The following is a 13,121-nucleotide window of genomic DNA, read 5'->3' on the forward strand; positions in this document are numbered from 1 at the left end:
GACCCTGCCTTCATCAAATCGTAGTTTATTACATACTGCCCAAAGTCCAAGCTCTTGTTAAAATGGTTCTAATACTGTAAATACATGTAGATAACATGTAGCTGTGTATTCTGCATGTAAAGGGGAAAGGGCTTCAGCTAAATCATGAACATTGCCTTATGTCATGTGTTAATTGGTATTTTCAAAGATAAGTTAAGAAGGCTCGATAGTCGTGGCCATTTTTAGATTGTATTGACCTCTTTTAGAGGAAGAGCTCTCTATAGTTTATCGCTAAACAAATCGTACCTTAAAATTTTACACAGATCTGATTGTTAATTTGTTGACTATCCAGCCTCCTTAATTAAAATTTTTGAAACTCTATTTTCAGCAAATAATTTACAGGCCAAGTAATATTACAGTTTACAGTACTTTAAAAACAAAATTCACTCTTTTAAAGAAATTTTATTAAAAGTCACAGGGGAATGAGCAACTTAACACAGAATATTCATTAAAATAAATAGCAACATCAGATCTATCAGATCTACAAGTAGCCGTGGAGAAGCTGTAGAAAGTTCACTGTTGAATATCAAATACCAAGAAAGGAACCTGGTGGCCTAAATTTGAGTATGTCCCTCCTCTTTATCAATGTCATTTACCATTTAGAAAAGTTCATAACTTTCCAGTAACAATAGCTAGGATTTACATACAGAGTGCATTAAACAAAAATTTATATAGCCTACTGAAATAATTTGATTAATCTTCGAGTTTATATCCTGATATATAATTATAAATTGATTTTTGATTCAGATTGATTGATACACGTATGGGAGTAAAATTTAAATTTTTTAATTTAATTTCATCACGAATATAAAAATAAAGACATGGAGAAAATTAATATTGAAAAATAAGGATTGCTTTAGAGAAAAACTTAGTGTTTTAGCATAAAGCTTACACAAACTGTTTTTCAACTTTCCATTTTTTTTAGTAAAACATGATGATCCACTACCTTCTAATCTGACATGTACAATCATCTATATTATTCATCTTATTTATTTTACACCCTTGGCACTTCATTTATAATAAGAGGTGGTTGATTTATCTACCTACTGAATACAGAAAGGGAGTGTTATAAACGTTTGATATTTTATATTTATATCAAGGATAAATGCATTCTCTTGATAACAACTAATTATAGTTATCTTTCTCTACAATGCTAAATATTTGTCAACGAGTTTAAAAATAAAAAAATACCAAGCATAAACATGGAAATTGTTCCACATAGTATTACTAGATGTACATGTAAACAAAAATTAGCTGCACATAGTGCAGTAAACTCAATTGCATATGAATAATGACAAATCTTTAGAACACAATACTAAGATGAAAACAACTGCTGTATGCTCCTTGTTATGAACCAACCTTATAAATATACACAGTTAAATAAATACAGATGATACAGCTCATCAACATAGTAGCACTAAACTAACCACATCATATGTCTTGTTCAACCTATTTCTAGCGTTTAAAATTATTTGACTATTATTTCTGAATTATAAAAATTCTATAAATGACTTTTAAACACAAATGTAATTCTTTGTTTTATAATAATTCTAAAATCCTAAAAACAAGTTCATTCCTGTGGTTTCATCAATGTTAAACTTTGCTGGATTTTATTACCCATTTTTGCAGATTTTGTAAGTCAAAATCAAAATTGTAAGTTCATTGAAGTGCAGTATTTATTAACATATTGTATTGTTGGGATCATTGGGAACAAATTTATGTAGCCTTGTAAATCTATGGAAATTGATGCCCCCTAATACCAACTGACGAAACCACAGTACTAAATGGAATGTTCTTGTCAAGTTGTCTTTTGTTGTATTAATCAAATTAAAGTGAAAGATAACAAAATTAACAATTCAAATTGACAATAAATAAGAATTATGATCTCCTATCAATAATAACATTTCCATCACGGTCTTTCACTCGGATCCTACCATTGGAATACTTCGTTTCCTGCCGTCCATCTGGATACACTGTCTTCACTGTCCCATCCGGATATTCCCTCCGCTTGTATTCCTGAGTGTGAATCTCTTTCTGTCCATTCGGAAATTCCATTGTTTTGGTTCCATCTCTATCCACTCGAATCACAGTTCCATCTGGAAATATGCTTTCCTCTGATCCATTTAAAAACAGATACTTAATAGTCTGATCTGGAAAAATGATTTCTTTAGTTCCCTCTGGATAGTGTTTTTCCACTTGATTGTTTGGAAACTGTATAATTTCAAGTCCATCTGGATAAGTGCTGTGTGTAGTTTGTACTTCAGCGTAGTAATAAATGACTCTTTGATCGGCAGTTACTTGTTTGACATCACCATTAAAGAAAGACACAACAACAGATTTCCCATCAGCGGATATTTCTTTTCTGGTCCTATTAGGAAATAAGATTTCACGTACTCCAGTACTGTAGATTTTTTCCACTTTCCCATCAGGATGTTGGATTTCCCTGAATCTTTTGTCCCCTTTATCAATGACCGAGCGATCAATAGAATATTTCTGGGCAGTCTTTCTGGGAACACATTCCAAGTAAGACCCATCCATGCCTCCTTCTGTATAAATACTGGTGTCCTGGGGAACCGCTGAAACAATAGGGTCCCCCCTGGGTACCTCCTCCTTGATTCCCTGGGAGCCATCACTCTGACTGGCCCTGGGGTTGACTGCAATGTCTGGCTGAGCTGAGTAGAGATTCCCTGAGCTGGTGACGGGTCTCTGTCTAGAGGCAGCAGGAACCTCGCCATTCTGCTGTCTGTTTCTGCCCGTCTGCTGAGGAACATGAGAAGACATGAAGCTGCCTGCCTTGTTGATGGGAATATCTCTGACAGGGTCCTTCTCCTCGTCAGAGTCTGTCATCTGGAACTCAGCAGAAGTAGAGATGGCCTTTGGAATTGCTGATGTTTTAGCTGCAGTATTCGTTCCTTGTGCACCCTTTTCATGCTGTGAATTTCTTTCAAGTTGTGCATTTTTCTCCTTCTGCAGCCACTCAAGGCGTTTTCTCTCCATTGCCTTGATCTCTTCCTTAAGCTGTAAATTTTCATTTTCAAGCAGTTTGAGTTTTTCTTTAGTTCGAGAATCATTTGAGGCCCACCTGAACTCTTTCCTCTTCATCTCCTCCTGTAGTTCTTTTAACTGAGTTTTTAGCATTTCAATTTCCTCCCTCTCCTTCTTGTCTGGGTTATTTCTTTTTGCCTTTTGTAACTGTTCAAACACCTTTTTCTCATGACGTAATTTCTTCATCTCTTCAGTTTTATACTCCTGTATTCTTTTCAACTCATCAGATTTTTCCTTTTCAAAATCAGCAACTTCCTTTTTTAATTTTGACAACCCATCTTCTCTCTCTATTCGAAGTTTATGAAGATTGGCATTTTCATTCCTAAATTTCTCAATCTCCTTGTCTAATTCTGATAATTTTTCCCTTAATAACTTTGACTGAAGCCCTTCAGATGGCATAATATTGTTGACTTGGAAGTTTGGCTGATTTTGCGTTTCTTTTGATTCTGCCTTCTTCAGTTTAGGAAACAATTTGGCCATTAGTTTGGAGGTAGGAGGAGTGCCTCCCTGTTCCTCTTCACTTTTCTGATTGGGAGGGTGAGGTGAGACTGCCTTCAATGTTGTATCTCCCCACTCCTCTTCATCATCGTATACGTCTGATTTCCTGGAGGTAGTTTTGTTTTTCCCTTCCTCCTGTTTTCTCTTTATATTGAGATCTGAGTAAGACACTAGACTGCCTTCACTGTCACTATCATCCGTATTCCTATCCAACAGTTTACTGTGCATTTGAAATCCTTTCTCACTTTCATCTGAATCACTCTGCAGTCCACTCTGATTAATGTAATCAGTCTTAATTTCAATTGTCTTTTCAACACCTGAAGACTTGAAAAGATGCAGGACATTCCTCTCCCTTGTGACTTGAGGAACTGGACTAGATTTATCTCTTTGTGCTATCTTTCTCTTCATGAATTTTGATGGAGACACTTCAGCATTTTGATTGGCGTTGTAGTCTTCATCATTGTGTATACCAACAAAGCCTTTGTCTCTATAGTTATCACTGTCTCTCTCTATATCACTTGTCCCACTCTCTGAGTCACTGGATTCAGAGTCATCAGAATCGGTCTTATCTTCTTCACTTTCTTCCAATTTATAATCATATCTTCCTTGTACTGGCTCTACTGGTTCCCTGTTTGGTTGCACAACTGATTCTCTGTTTGGCTGCATAACTGGTCCCCTTTTTTCTGATTCAACTGGAACAGAGTTCTCTGCTGGTTTGACTGTAATCTTCTCGTGTTGGGATTTTTGAGCTTCACATTTAGATTTCTTAGAGAGAGGTTTCAGTGTTAATTTGGATGGTCTTTTCTTTTCCTTCACTCTGTCCTCCAGTTTCCGAACCATCAGTGATGTGTTACTGCAGTATGACATGTTGTCTGCCAAGTTCTCCAGAAGTTCAAACTCCTCCAGATCTCCTTTCTCCAGCTCCTCATTTATCTCTCTTTCCCGCAGTTTACCAACGTAAGAGGCATCATCTGGGAAGGAAGATTTTCTTTCAAAGTTTTTCTTCCTGACGGGATCTTGTTTTGCATTACTTCCCTTGCCTGTTTTGTTTGATAAGGACAGACTCTGGGTGTTGTACGGTTTAACACTTCTACTAGATTCACTAGCATCTCTTGACCCTGATGGCTTGGTGAATGCTGGTTGTCCACTTCGGAGCCCTTTATCATTCTTCTTTAATTCATCTGTTTTTTTTGCATTTGCCTTCGAGGACAATGTCTTTGTATTTGTTGGACGTGAAGTATTCCCTGAAGTTGGTCTCTCTGAATGTTGATTTGGTTTTTCAGATGGGGGTTTATGAGGAGGTCTCATATTAGCCTTTTTTTCTTTCAAAGCACCAAACCTTGCAATACCCTCTCCTTTTTTCAAGAACTGGTGTTTTGGACTTTCCACATTTCTTTCAGTTTCATATTTTTGGTTTTCACTTTCAGCTCTTAATTGTTCTTCCAGTAGTTCTTCAAATGTCTTGGTGACCATAATTGGTCTGTCATCTGGATCAATGATTTCCTTCTCCATTTCCTCCTCCTCCTCCTCCTCATCATCATCATCAAAATCTCTTTCCTCTAAATCATAATCTGACAATTTTTCTATACTTTCTTCACCTCTGTCTTCTTCATCTTCATCGTCATCCTCATCTACCACTTCCTCCTCTTCTTCATCTTCTTCCTCACTGCTGTCAGTTCTATCTGGTGACCTTACTCTTCTCTGAGCCATTTCTTCTCTGTATAGCCTCTCCTCTGTCATTTCACTTGTGTGGGAGTTGGTGTCGCTGAAAAGATCTGGGTTTGTATTGGCTTCATCATTATCCTCATTGAATGGGACATACATGACAGGGACTGGAAGCTGACCACTAGCTAGCAGTGACTCCTGTTGGGGAACAGACTTGGAGTCACGAGCTTCTGATGGTTTGAAATTGGGTTCAAACCTTGATCTCACAAACCTTTGGGAGGGTGGAGGAGTTCTAGTTAGAGCATCATCATTCAATTCCGATCCCCTGACAGAGTCTTTGTTTTTGCCGATCACACTTTTGATCACCATCTGCTCTTTGCGTAAAAGTTCTAGTTGCTGTTTCTGTTGATTCATTAACTTTTCCTGTTGTTGCATTTGCCACTGCCTGAGCTCTTTAAATCTCTGTAAGAGCATTGCTTGCTCCATCACTTGTTGTTGTTCCAAAGGATTAACTTCAGTTCTTTCTTCATCTTCTTGGTCACCATTTGGTTGTAATGAGGACTTCCCTCTCAGCCCTAGCTCTTGGAAAGCTGCATCAAAGTTAATTGTCTGTAGGAACATGTTTGGCAGGAGTCCAGTGATGTCTGCAGCACTAGATGGGCCCTGTAGAGTGCTTTGAAGAGAAGCAGGCAATGAAGTTGGTCCATTGTGTTTCACAGCAGTTTTCCCTGCTTGTTTTGCATCATCAAAGTCCACTACAACCCCCGACCTTTGTGCATTCTCTCGCTGATTTACATTCATTGTCTGGAGTTCACAAATGTCAGCACATCCTTATCCTGTGTGTATCAGACTCAGCATTATGCAGATGAATGCTGGTCGGTTATTTCATGCAGTTCATAACTTTTCTTTTCTTCAGAAAGAAGGATTCATCACTGCAAAAGATGAAAAGAAAATTATAGTACAGTGTACATGTATTACATATACGTATATATAAAGGACACACCAAATGCTATTCTGGTGAAGCCAAAAAGAGCAATATTTGATTGAACAGTTACTTGTATGTAGTCATTTTTTTTCTTAAAAGAAAAAAATGCATAATTTAATACCTTTTAACAATCACATAGAGCGATAGATGTGAATCTATATTTATTTGCAGACAGATAAACTTAGATTATCTTTCGTAAACTATAGTTTACAACCGTGAAATATGGTTTTGCAGATGAAAACTATGGTTAACTGATTGTTAATTATAGTGAACAAATCGTTAACCAAGGTTTAAGGTTCATTAACTATAGTTAACAATAACCTATTGTTAACTATAGTTAACAGTGGATAAACCTAGTTTATCTGGTTTTTGTTAATCTATTAATATTTCACATCTGTAAATCAAAGTTAACGCAATCATCTATGTTTCAGAAGTGTAAAACTATAATTAACACTGAAAAAACCATTTGCGATTGGAAAACATAATTTATCAGATAAATATAGTTTTACGATTGTGAAACTATGATTTATCAACTCTCAACTGTTGTTAAGGAATGTAAATTATAGTCTACAGATGTGAATCTATATTTATCAGCAAAATCTATTGTTAACGTTATATGCTGACAGATAAACTTTGATTATCATTCGTTAACTATAGTTTACAACCGTTAAATATAGTTTTACAGATGAAAACTATAGTTAACAAATTGTTAACTATAGTTTGTGGTTCGTAAACTGTAGTTAACAGTTGATTGACAATTTATTTTCTGTGAAATAATGTTTAGCTCATTTTTGTGAATTTGGCGTGCCATTCATATAGAACTATTATACCATAATATCTATTGTATCACAACTACTATATAATTCAATTTTTTTTTAAACATAAAGCACTTAGTATCACAATTATTTTATACAAAAAATAAAACACTTAACAGAATCAATAAAGGGTATACAGTACATGATTTTCTGAAATATCAACGCAAGGAGCATTATTTAGTGTTAAACATATATGTCAATTTTACATGTATTATCCGTATAATACATGCATAATCTTTAATCATATACATGGATTGCTAAAATATTCAGCATGGTCAAATAATACTTTTAATTGATAGCACGGGTCCTCAATCAGCATTTTTTGGTGAAGTTACATTTCTTATAAATCAATAGAATTATCAGTATATCATTTTATGCAATTAGGAAGTCCAAACAATATGTACCGGTATTAACTTCTTACTTTTATCATATTGATAATTTTGAATTTACAGAGTGTGTGTAAATTTCAGTTGCCATATAGTAAAGTTTTTTCATATCCTCATAATTCACAGTATGACAATTTTCTGACCTTTGTCACTCTTAGTCATTGCGCATTTTAATGGAATTAAGCCAAACTAAAGCATTTTTGTTTATAGTAATTTTGCAATGGTTTGCAACATAATGTATTATTATACATGTACCTTTAAATGGACAACTCTGTATCTAGTATTTAAAAATAGTAAAGGGTATTTATCAAATCAGTTCGAATTGCTAATTTGTCAAAACTGTTCTGTGTTACCACTAAATTGGTAATATATTGTATATCTTAACTTAAAGAAGATATGAATAGTGCCTGTTTGAGAGGACAACAGTTGAAACTGACACCCCGAGAAATCCATTGTCAACCGAAGTGAAGTAAAGTATAATGACCAAATTTTCTACCTAATAAATAAATGATCTGATATTTCAAATCATGGTTCCATTTTCAAGGTGATATCGATAATACCCCATCAAAGCAATTTTCATCAAAATTTTGATCATTGTCCAATTAATTGCACCTTGAATTTTACATTAAAGTCTAAGGGCAGTGCCTGTTTTATTAAAATATTGTAAAAAGTAACTGTAACTTTAATTTCATACAAATCTCTTGGTGAATATATATGCGTAAACTCTCCTTTTTTCAAATATGAAATAATTTAAAATGATTCAAAATTTTTCAATATCCCTTTTTTATACATTGAATACCTTAAATTTTTGTATGTGAATTTTGCGGCAAATCGTATGTGCATATAGCAATTTGTTTTATTATACTTTCATGTTAAATACTGAAATCTGATTGGTTTAGATGCAGTTGGTAATCCGTTCTATTACCCTCAGCGTTAGCAACACACTTGGCAATGGGTAACACAACGAATTGTTACATGCGCGTAAATTATGCGCGTACGGTTCGCCGTTGAATTCACTTCATTTCTATATAAAAGCAGTAAAATTCTCTTTAAAATTAAGACATTCAGTATAATAAAATATATAGAGCCTGTTTGGGAGGGTAACTGTTGAAATTGACACCCCTCGAAAACCATTGACAACCTCCAATTCGCGTCGGTTAACAATGGTTGTCTCGGGGTGTCAATTTCAACAGTTACCCTCCCAAACAGGCACTATTTATATAGTGTAACCCTTTGCCAAGTGTGTTTCTAACACTATGGGTAATAGAATGGATTATAAACCAATTATAAACCAATTAGATTTCAGTATTTAATTAACATGAAAGTACCGTATTTTTTCGAAAATTAGGTCGATACAGTTTATTGGGCGAAGGAGGCCGTTTTTAGCCAAAAAATAAAAAAAAGTATAAATAGGTTCGACTTCGAAGAATTGGTCAAAAAATTACCGCTAGTTCTAATGAATAAATGGTTTAAACCAATAACGTTATCGTATAGTAACCTTTAATCTTATTTCACAGTTTTAAACAAAAGGGAAATAAAATGTATTTCTTGAAAACATCATAAGAAAATGTCTGAAATTGCATCAACATTTTCAAACCAATTAATTCAGTACCACCGGTTTTAATTTAAGATCGTTTTTTATTATTTCCCTGCCATGTGTACAAACTGGTGTCAACCGGGGGATAGTAACCTAGCCTTTAGGCATGACTTTGGTAGCACATGCCACCCTGTGTCTCTGTGTGACTTTTTACTGTGTATATACACACGAGTCAACCTCTGATCTTATTGAAGCCTGCGGGCATGAGTAGCACTTGCAGAGAGTTCAACTGTGCATAAACAAAGTAAGCGCTACCCAGACTGATTTCAGAGACACCTGGCTAAAATTTCATCGAAAGTTTTATGTTGAATATACAAAAAAAAAACTTGTTGATGTATTCTATTATGAAAACAAATTGTTTTTTTTATCTCTACCCGACGATATTTTTCCACCGTAATTACCCTTTGTACGGTTCTCATTTTACTTTTATCGTGCGAAATCGATTTCCTGTTTATCGTAAGCACACGATCAAAATGCATGACAGCATATAATAATGATCGAAAGATTATTCAGTCAGTGATCTCAGTAAGAAATGTAAGAAGAAATAAATCTATTTACATTTAATTTTGTTTAAATGATAAATTACTACAGTATATTGATTTAAATCCATACGATTTTTACACAGAAATTCAAGCAGTATTATAGTAAACACTCATGATTTTATTGGAGGGTTGCATTAATTTTTGCAAAATTTCATATCAAATTTTCCAACCAAAAAAAAAAAACATAAATTGGGCGAAGCGATGAATAGGGCGAGGTCCACGTGTCAGGGAACAAAGTATCGACCTAATTTCCGAAAAATACGGTATATTAAATGTAAATCTAATATGAAGGTCTTTGATTACATGTAACATGCTTTGTAAAAGATCTGTTGAGAAGTTCAAAAAAAAAAAAGAGAAAAAAAGAGAGGCACCTTGGTTTCTTTATATATACCGGTATATTTAAAGGTAAATGATATTACCGTATATACTCGCCTATAAGTCGGATTTTTGGGAGTAGAAAATTGAGTGAAAAGTGGGGGTCCGACTTATAGGTGAGACATAGTAAAAAAAATTTGACAAGAGAGAAGTAAGTTATATTTCTTTTTAAATAATAACCAGATAAATGCATTGAACCTGTGTTCATAAAAAGAAAATTCAAGCAGTCAGTTTTTCACACCTAAGGTGATAATAGATATAGGGGTCATATCACCTAAAACAACACAAGCCAACACCCCAGTTTAAGGGGCTAATTACCAACCTAATCAGTCAGTAAGGAAATAAATCACCATCATCAAATTTTCAAAAGGTCTCTATTTAAATACCTGGTAGTTTTGAAGCTATTACCAACTTGTAATTAATGTTATAAAAAATAATAGCATTTAAAATCAAAAGTTATTAACATCATAGACCCATGATAGAAATAGTCTAGAAGCAATTATGGGGTGAAACAAGGACAATTTTTTTTACAACTCAAAACATGTATGATAAAATGTGGTATTTTATTGAGAATATCTGTACATCAATTGTCCTGAAAAAGTGACCTGACTTAAAAGGGAGTCAACAGCAAAATCTTCAAATTAAAGCTGGAAAAAGGCAACCGACTTTAAGACGAACCATACTTATAGGCGAGTATATACGGTATATATTATGTATTTCTCACCTTAAATGATATGATCTCTCTCTTTCTCTCTCTCTGTAGTTTTATTTAGACTAAACCCTGTGACAATCAAATCCAGAACTTAAATAAAAGTATAAATTGTTCTTTTTCAGTACCTAAGCCTGACAAGAACTTAAAATTGCAACAGTGATAAAAAATACAATTGCCGTTTAATATATATGCTTAAATATGTTTATGTCCAAACTTTTGACTCAGGGTTGCAAATAACCACTCGCCCACTCGCAAATGCAAGTCATTTTTACTGTGGGCGACCATTTCTTAAAGATTTAGTTGCCCACATGGCGAGTATAAAAATTTTTGGCAATCAAGGACCAACTAAACGAAATTGTCACTTTTTGATCGGCAACTTCGTTGGAATTTCCTCCATAAGAGAATTTAAAGTCGCTCTGTATTATGAGTTTACAATCGTTTAAATTATCCCAAAAGGCAATCAAATGATAATTAATTAACTAATTCTGAAGACGTTTTCACAGCATCAGTTAACCCCTGTTGCAATTAATAACTCGAGATTTTCTTATCTTTAGGGGTTATAAATACCGGTGATGCAACCACATACTGTGCAACCGATGTTTATTACTTTTAGTGTTGAAATTACTACATCTATTAGTTGGTAATTTGTAATTAGTTAATAATTCTGCCAAATTAATGTTAAAATAATCATAAAACCGTTTGTTTACAGTTATCTTAAAAAAATAAGATCCTTTATATATGGTAACAGTTGTAACTGGGTCAAAGGGTTGGACTAATGCCTCCACAATACACAGAAATACAGGACTAATTTTATTTGTCATTTAGCTATTCTAACAATTACAAAACATCTCATCTATAAAATGTATGAACACATAGAGAATTAAATTTAATAAATTGGATCTAATTCAAATTAATAATGGCACTTCACAATTTTTATTCTACATGTATATATTTTAATATTATAAACTAACTTCATTGTGAATATCAGTGGGCCCCTATAAACTATTGTGGGCTTGTATAACTTAAAAAGTTGGGAGCCCACACAGTGATTTTTCTACACTAAATTTGGGTCCGTATATCGGCCCTTTCCCCTAGCAAAAATTACTGAATTTTTCCCAAATTTATCAACATTTTTTCCCAATTCAATCAATAGAATTTTTTTTTTGCACATCGATAATGACGACCCGAATTTTTTTCGTATGACTTGGCAAGCCTCCATTTATTCTTCGTCGGTCAAGCGCTCTAATATATGCCATAATATATATTAGACCTTTCAAGTGCTTTTTAAACAATGATGTAAACGTGATTTGTGAGACATTGTGGTGTAATGTCGCATAAATCGAAGTATTACGTTAAGAAAATTAAGAAAAAGAGGGCTACTCATGGAAAAAAAAAAAGAAAGCATCATATTTGTATTTGCTTCTGTTCATTTTATTTTAATTTGCATTTGATTTTCATCTTGGCTACAATATTTATACTGATACTGTTTTTCCCAATTTGATCAAAATGTCAATGATTTTTCCCAAATCAATAGCCACAGGACCCTTTTAAAAAATGTAGAAAAATCACTGCCACATGGCCCCTGGGTTTGAAAATGTTATTTGCAACCCTGTGACTATCTATAACTTATTAAATAGACATAAAATTTTGGCTTAACTTTAGTTGGACATAAAAATGCACTCTTTAATGAGTGCAAATATTTGAACTAGTCCTGTATTTATACTGGCATAGCGCTAAGTCTTGGCATACGACCCCTTTATGAAACGAGCCCCAGATATCTATGGGTTTTTTTTCCAGCCTAATGAATAAAAATAGTTTGGATACCGATGTTTAATTGAAAATCAAAATATCAAAGAAAAGGTAACGGAAAAGGGGACCTAAGGTTGGGCGGAAATTGAAACGATTTTGGAAAAAATTCACCCAGAGGTGCTCAGATCCGAAGTACAAAATTAAAACAAAAAGAGCAAATCCTGAAATGGTCCATCACTCCCAGCACTTTCAAATAAATTGAAATGAATCGACGACTTGAGGCACAATATCATCTTTTAGAATGAATTAAATGTACTGCAGTACAGTAGAGCCCTGATCACCTTTTTTCTGATTGTTTACATAACAACACTTACACAAATTACTTAATATCAGATATGAAAATAAATTAGGTATTATTCATTACATATGTATATTATACAGTCTATACATACCATCTGATTTAGCCTTTTGGTTCATATGGGACTAAACTTACATAAAGTAAACGCGATTAAAACTTGTTCGTATCAGTTTGTTGATGCCGCCATTTTTCCTTAAATGCATATCAAACCCGATGGAATTTTAGGAATTGGGTTCACAAGTTTACTGATGACAACAAAATTGAGATATCAATCCCAATTTTAATAATACCTTTTCATGCATATTTTATTAAAAAATTATAGAATGATTTTATACAAAATTTTATTGATCGGGTA

At 33.9% G+C, this 13,121-nt stretch overlaps 1 protein-coding gene across 2 annotated transcripts; it reads right to left on the reverse strand.

The window, feature by feature from the left end:
* Positions 1–1,774: 1,774 nt before the first annotated feature.
* LOC128156819 (centromere protein J-like) lies at positions 1,775–12,957 on the reverse strand. 2 transcript variants are annotated; one of them, XM_052819124.1, is made up of 3 exons: positions 12,861–12,948; positions 10,672–10,728; positions 1,775–6,179 (listed from the first exon to the last, which is right to left on the reverse strand). In XM_052819124.1, exon 3 carries the CDS (start codon positions 6,046–6,048, stop codon positions 1,918–1,920), a length of 4,131 nt encoding a protein of 1,376 aa, XP_052675084.1. In that variant the 5' UTR covers positions 6,049–6,179; positions 10,672–10,728; positions 12,861–12,948; the 3' UTR covers positions 1,775–1,917. The 2 variants fall into 2 exon arrangements, with proteins under 2 accessions (XP_052675084.1, XP_052675083.1); XM_052819123.1 differs by lacking the exon at positions 10,672–10,728 and having other exon boundaries at positions 12,861–12,957.
* Between the last annotated feature and the right edge of the window lie 164 nt (positions 12,958–13,121).

This window comes from Crassostrea angulata, chromosome 7 (assembly GCF_025612915.1).
Source record: "Crassostrea angulata isolate pt1a10 chromosome 7, ASM2561291v2, whole genome shotgun sequence".
Taxonomy (NCBI): Eukaryota; Metazoa; Mollusca; class Bivalvia; order Ostreida; family Ostreidae; genus Magallana; species Magallana angulata.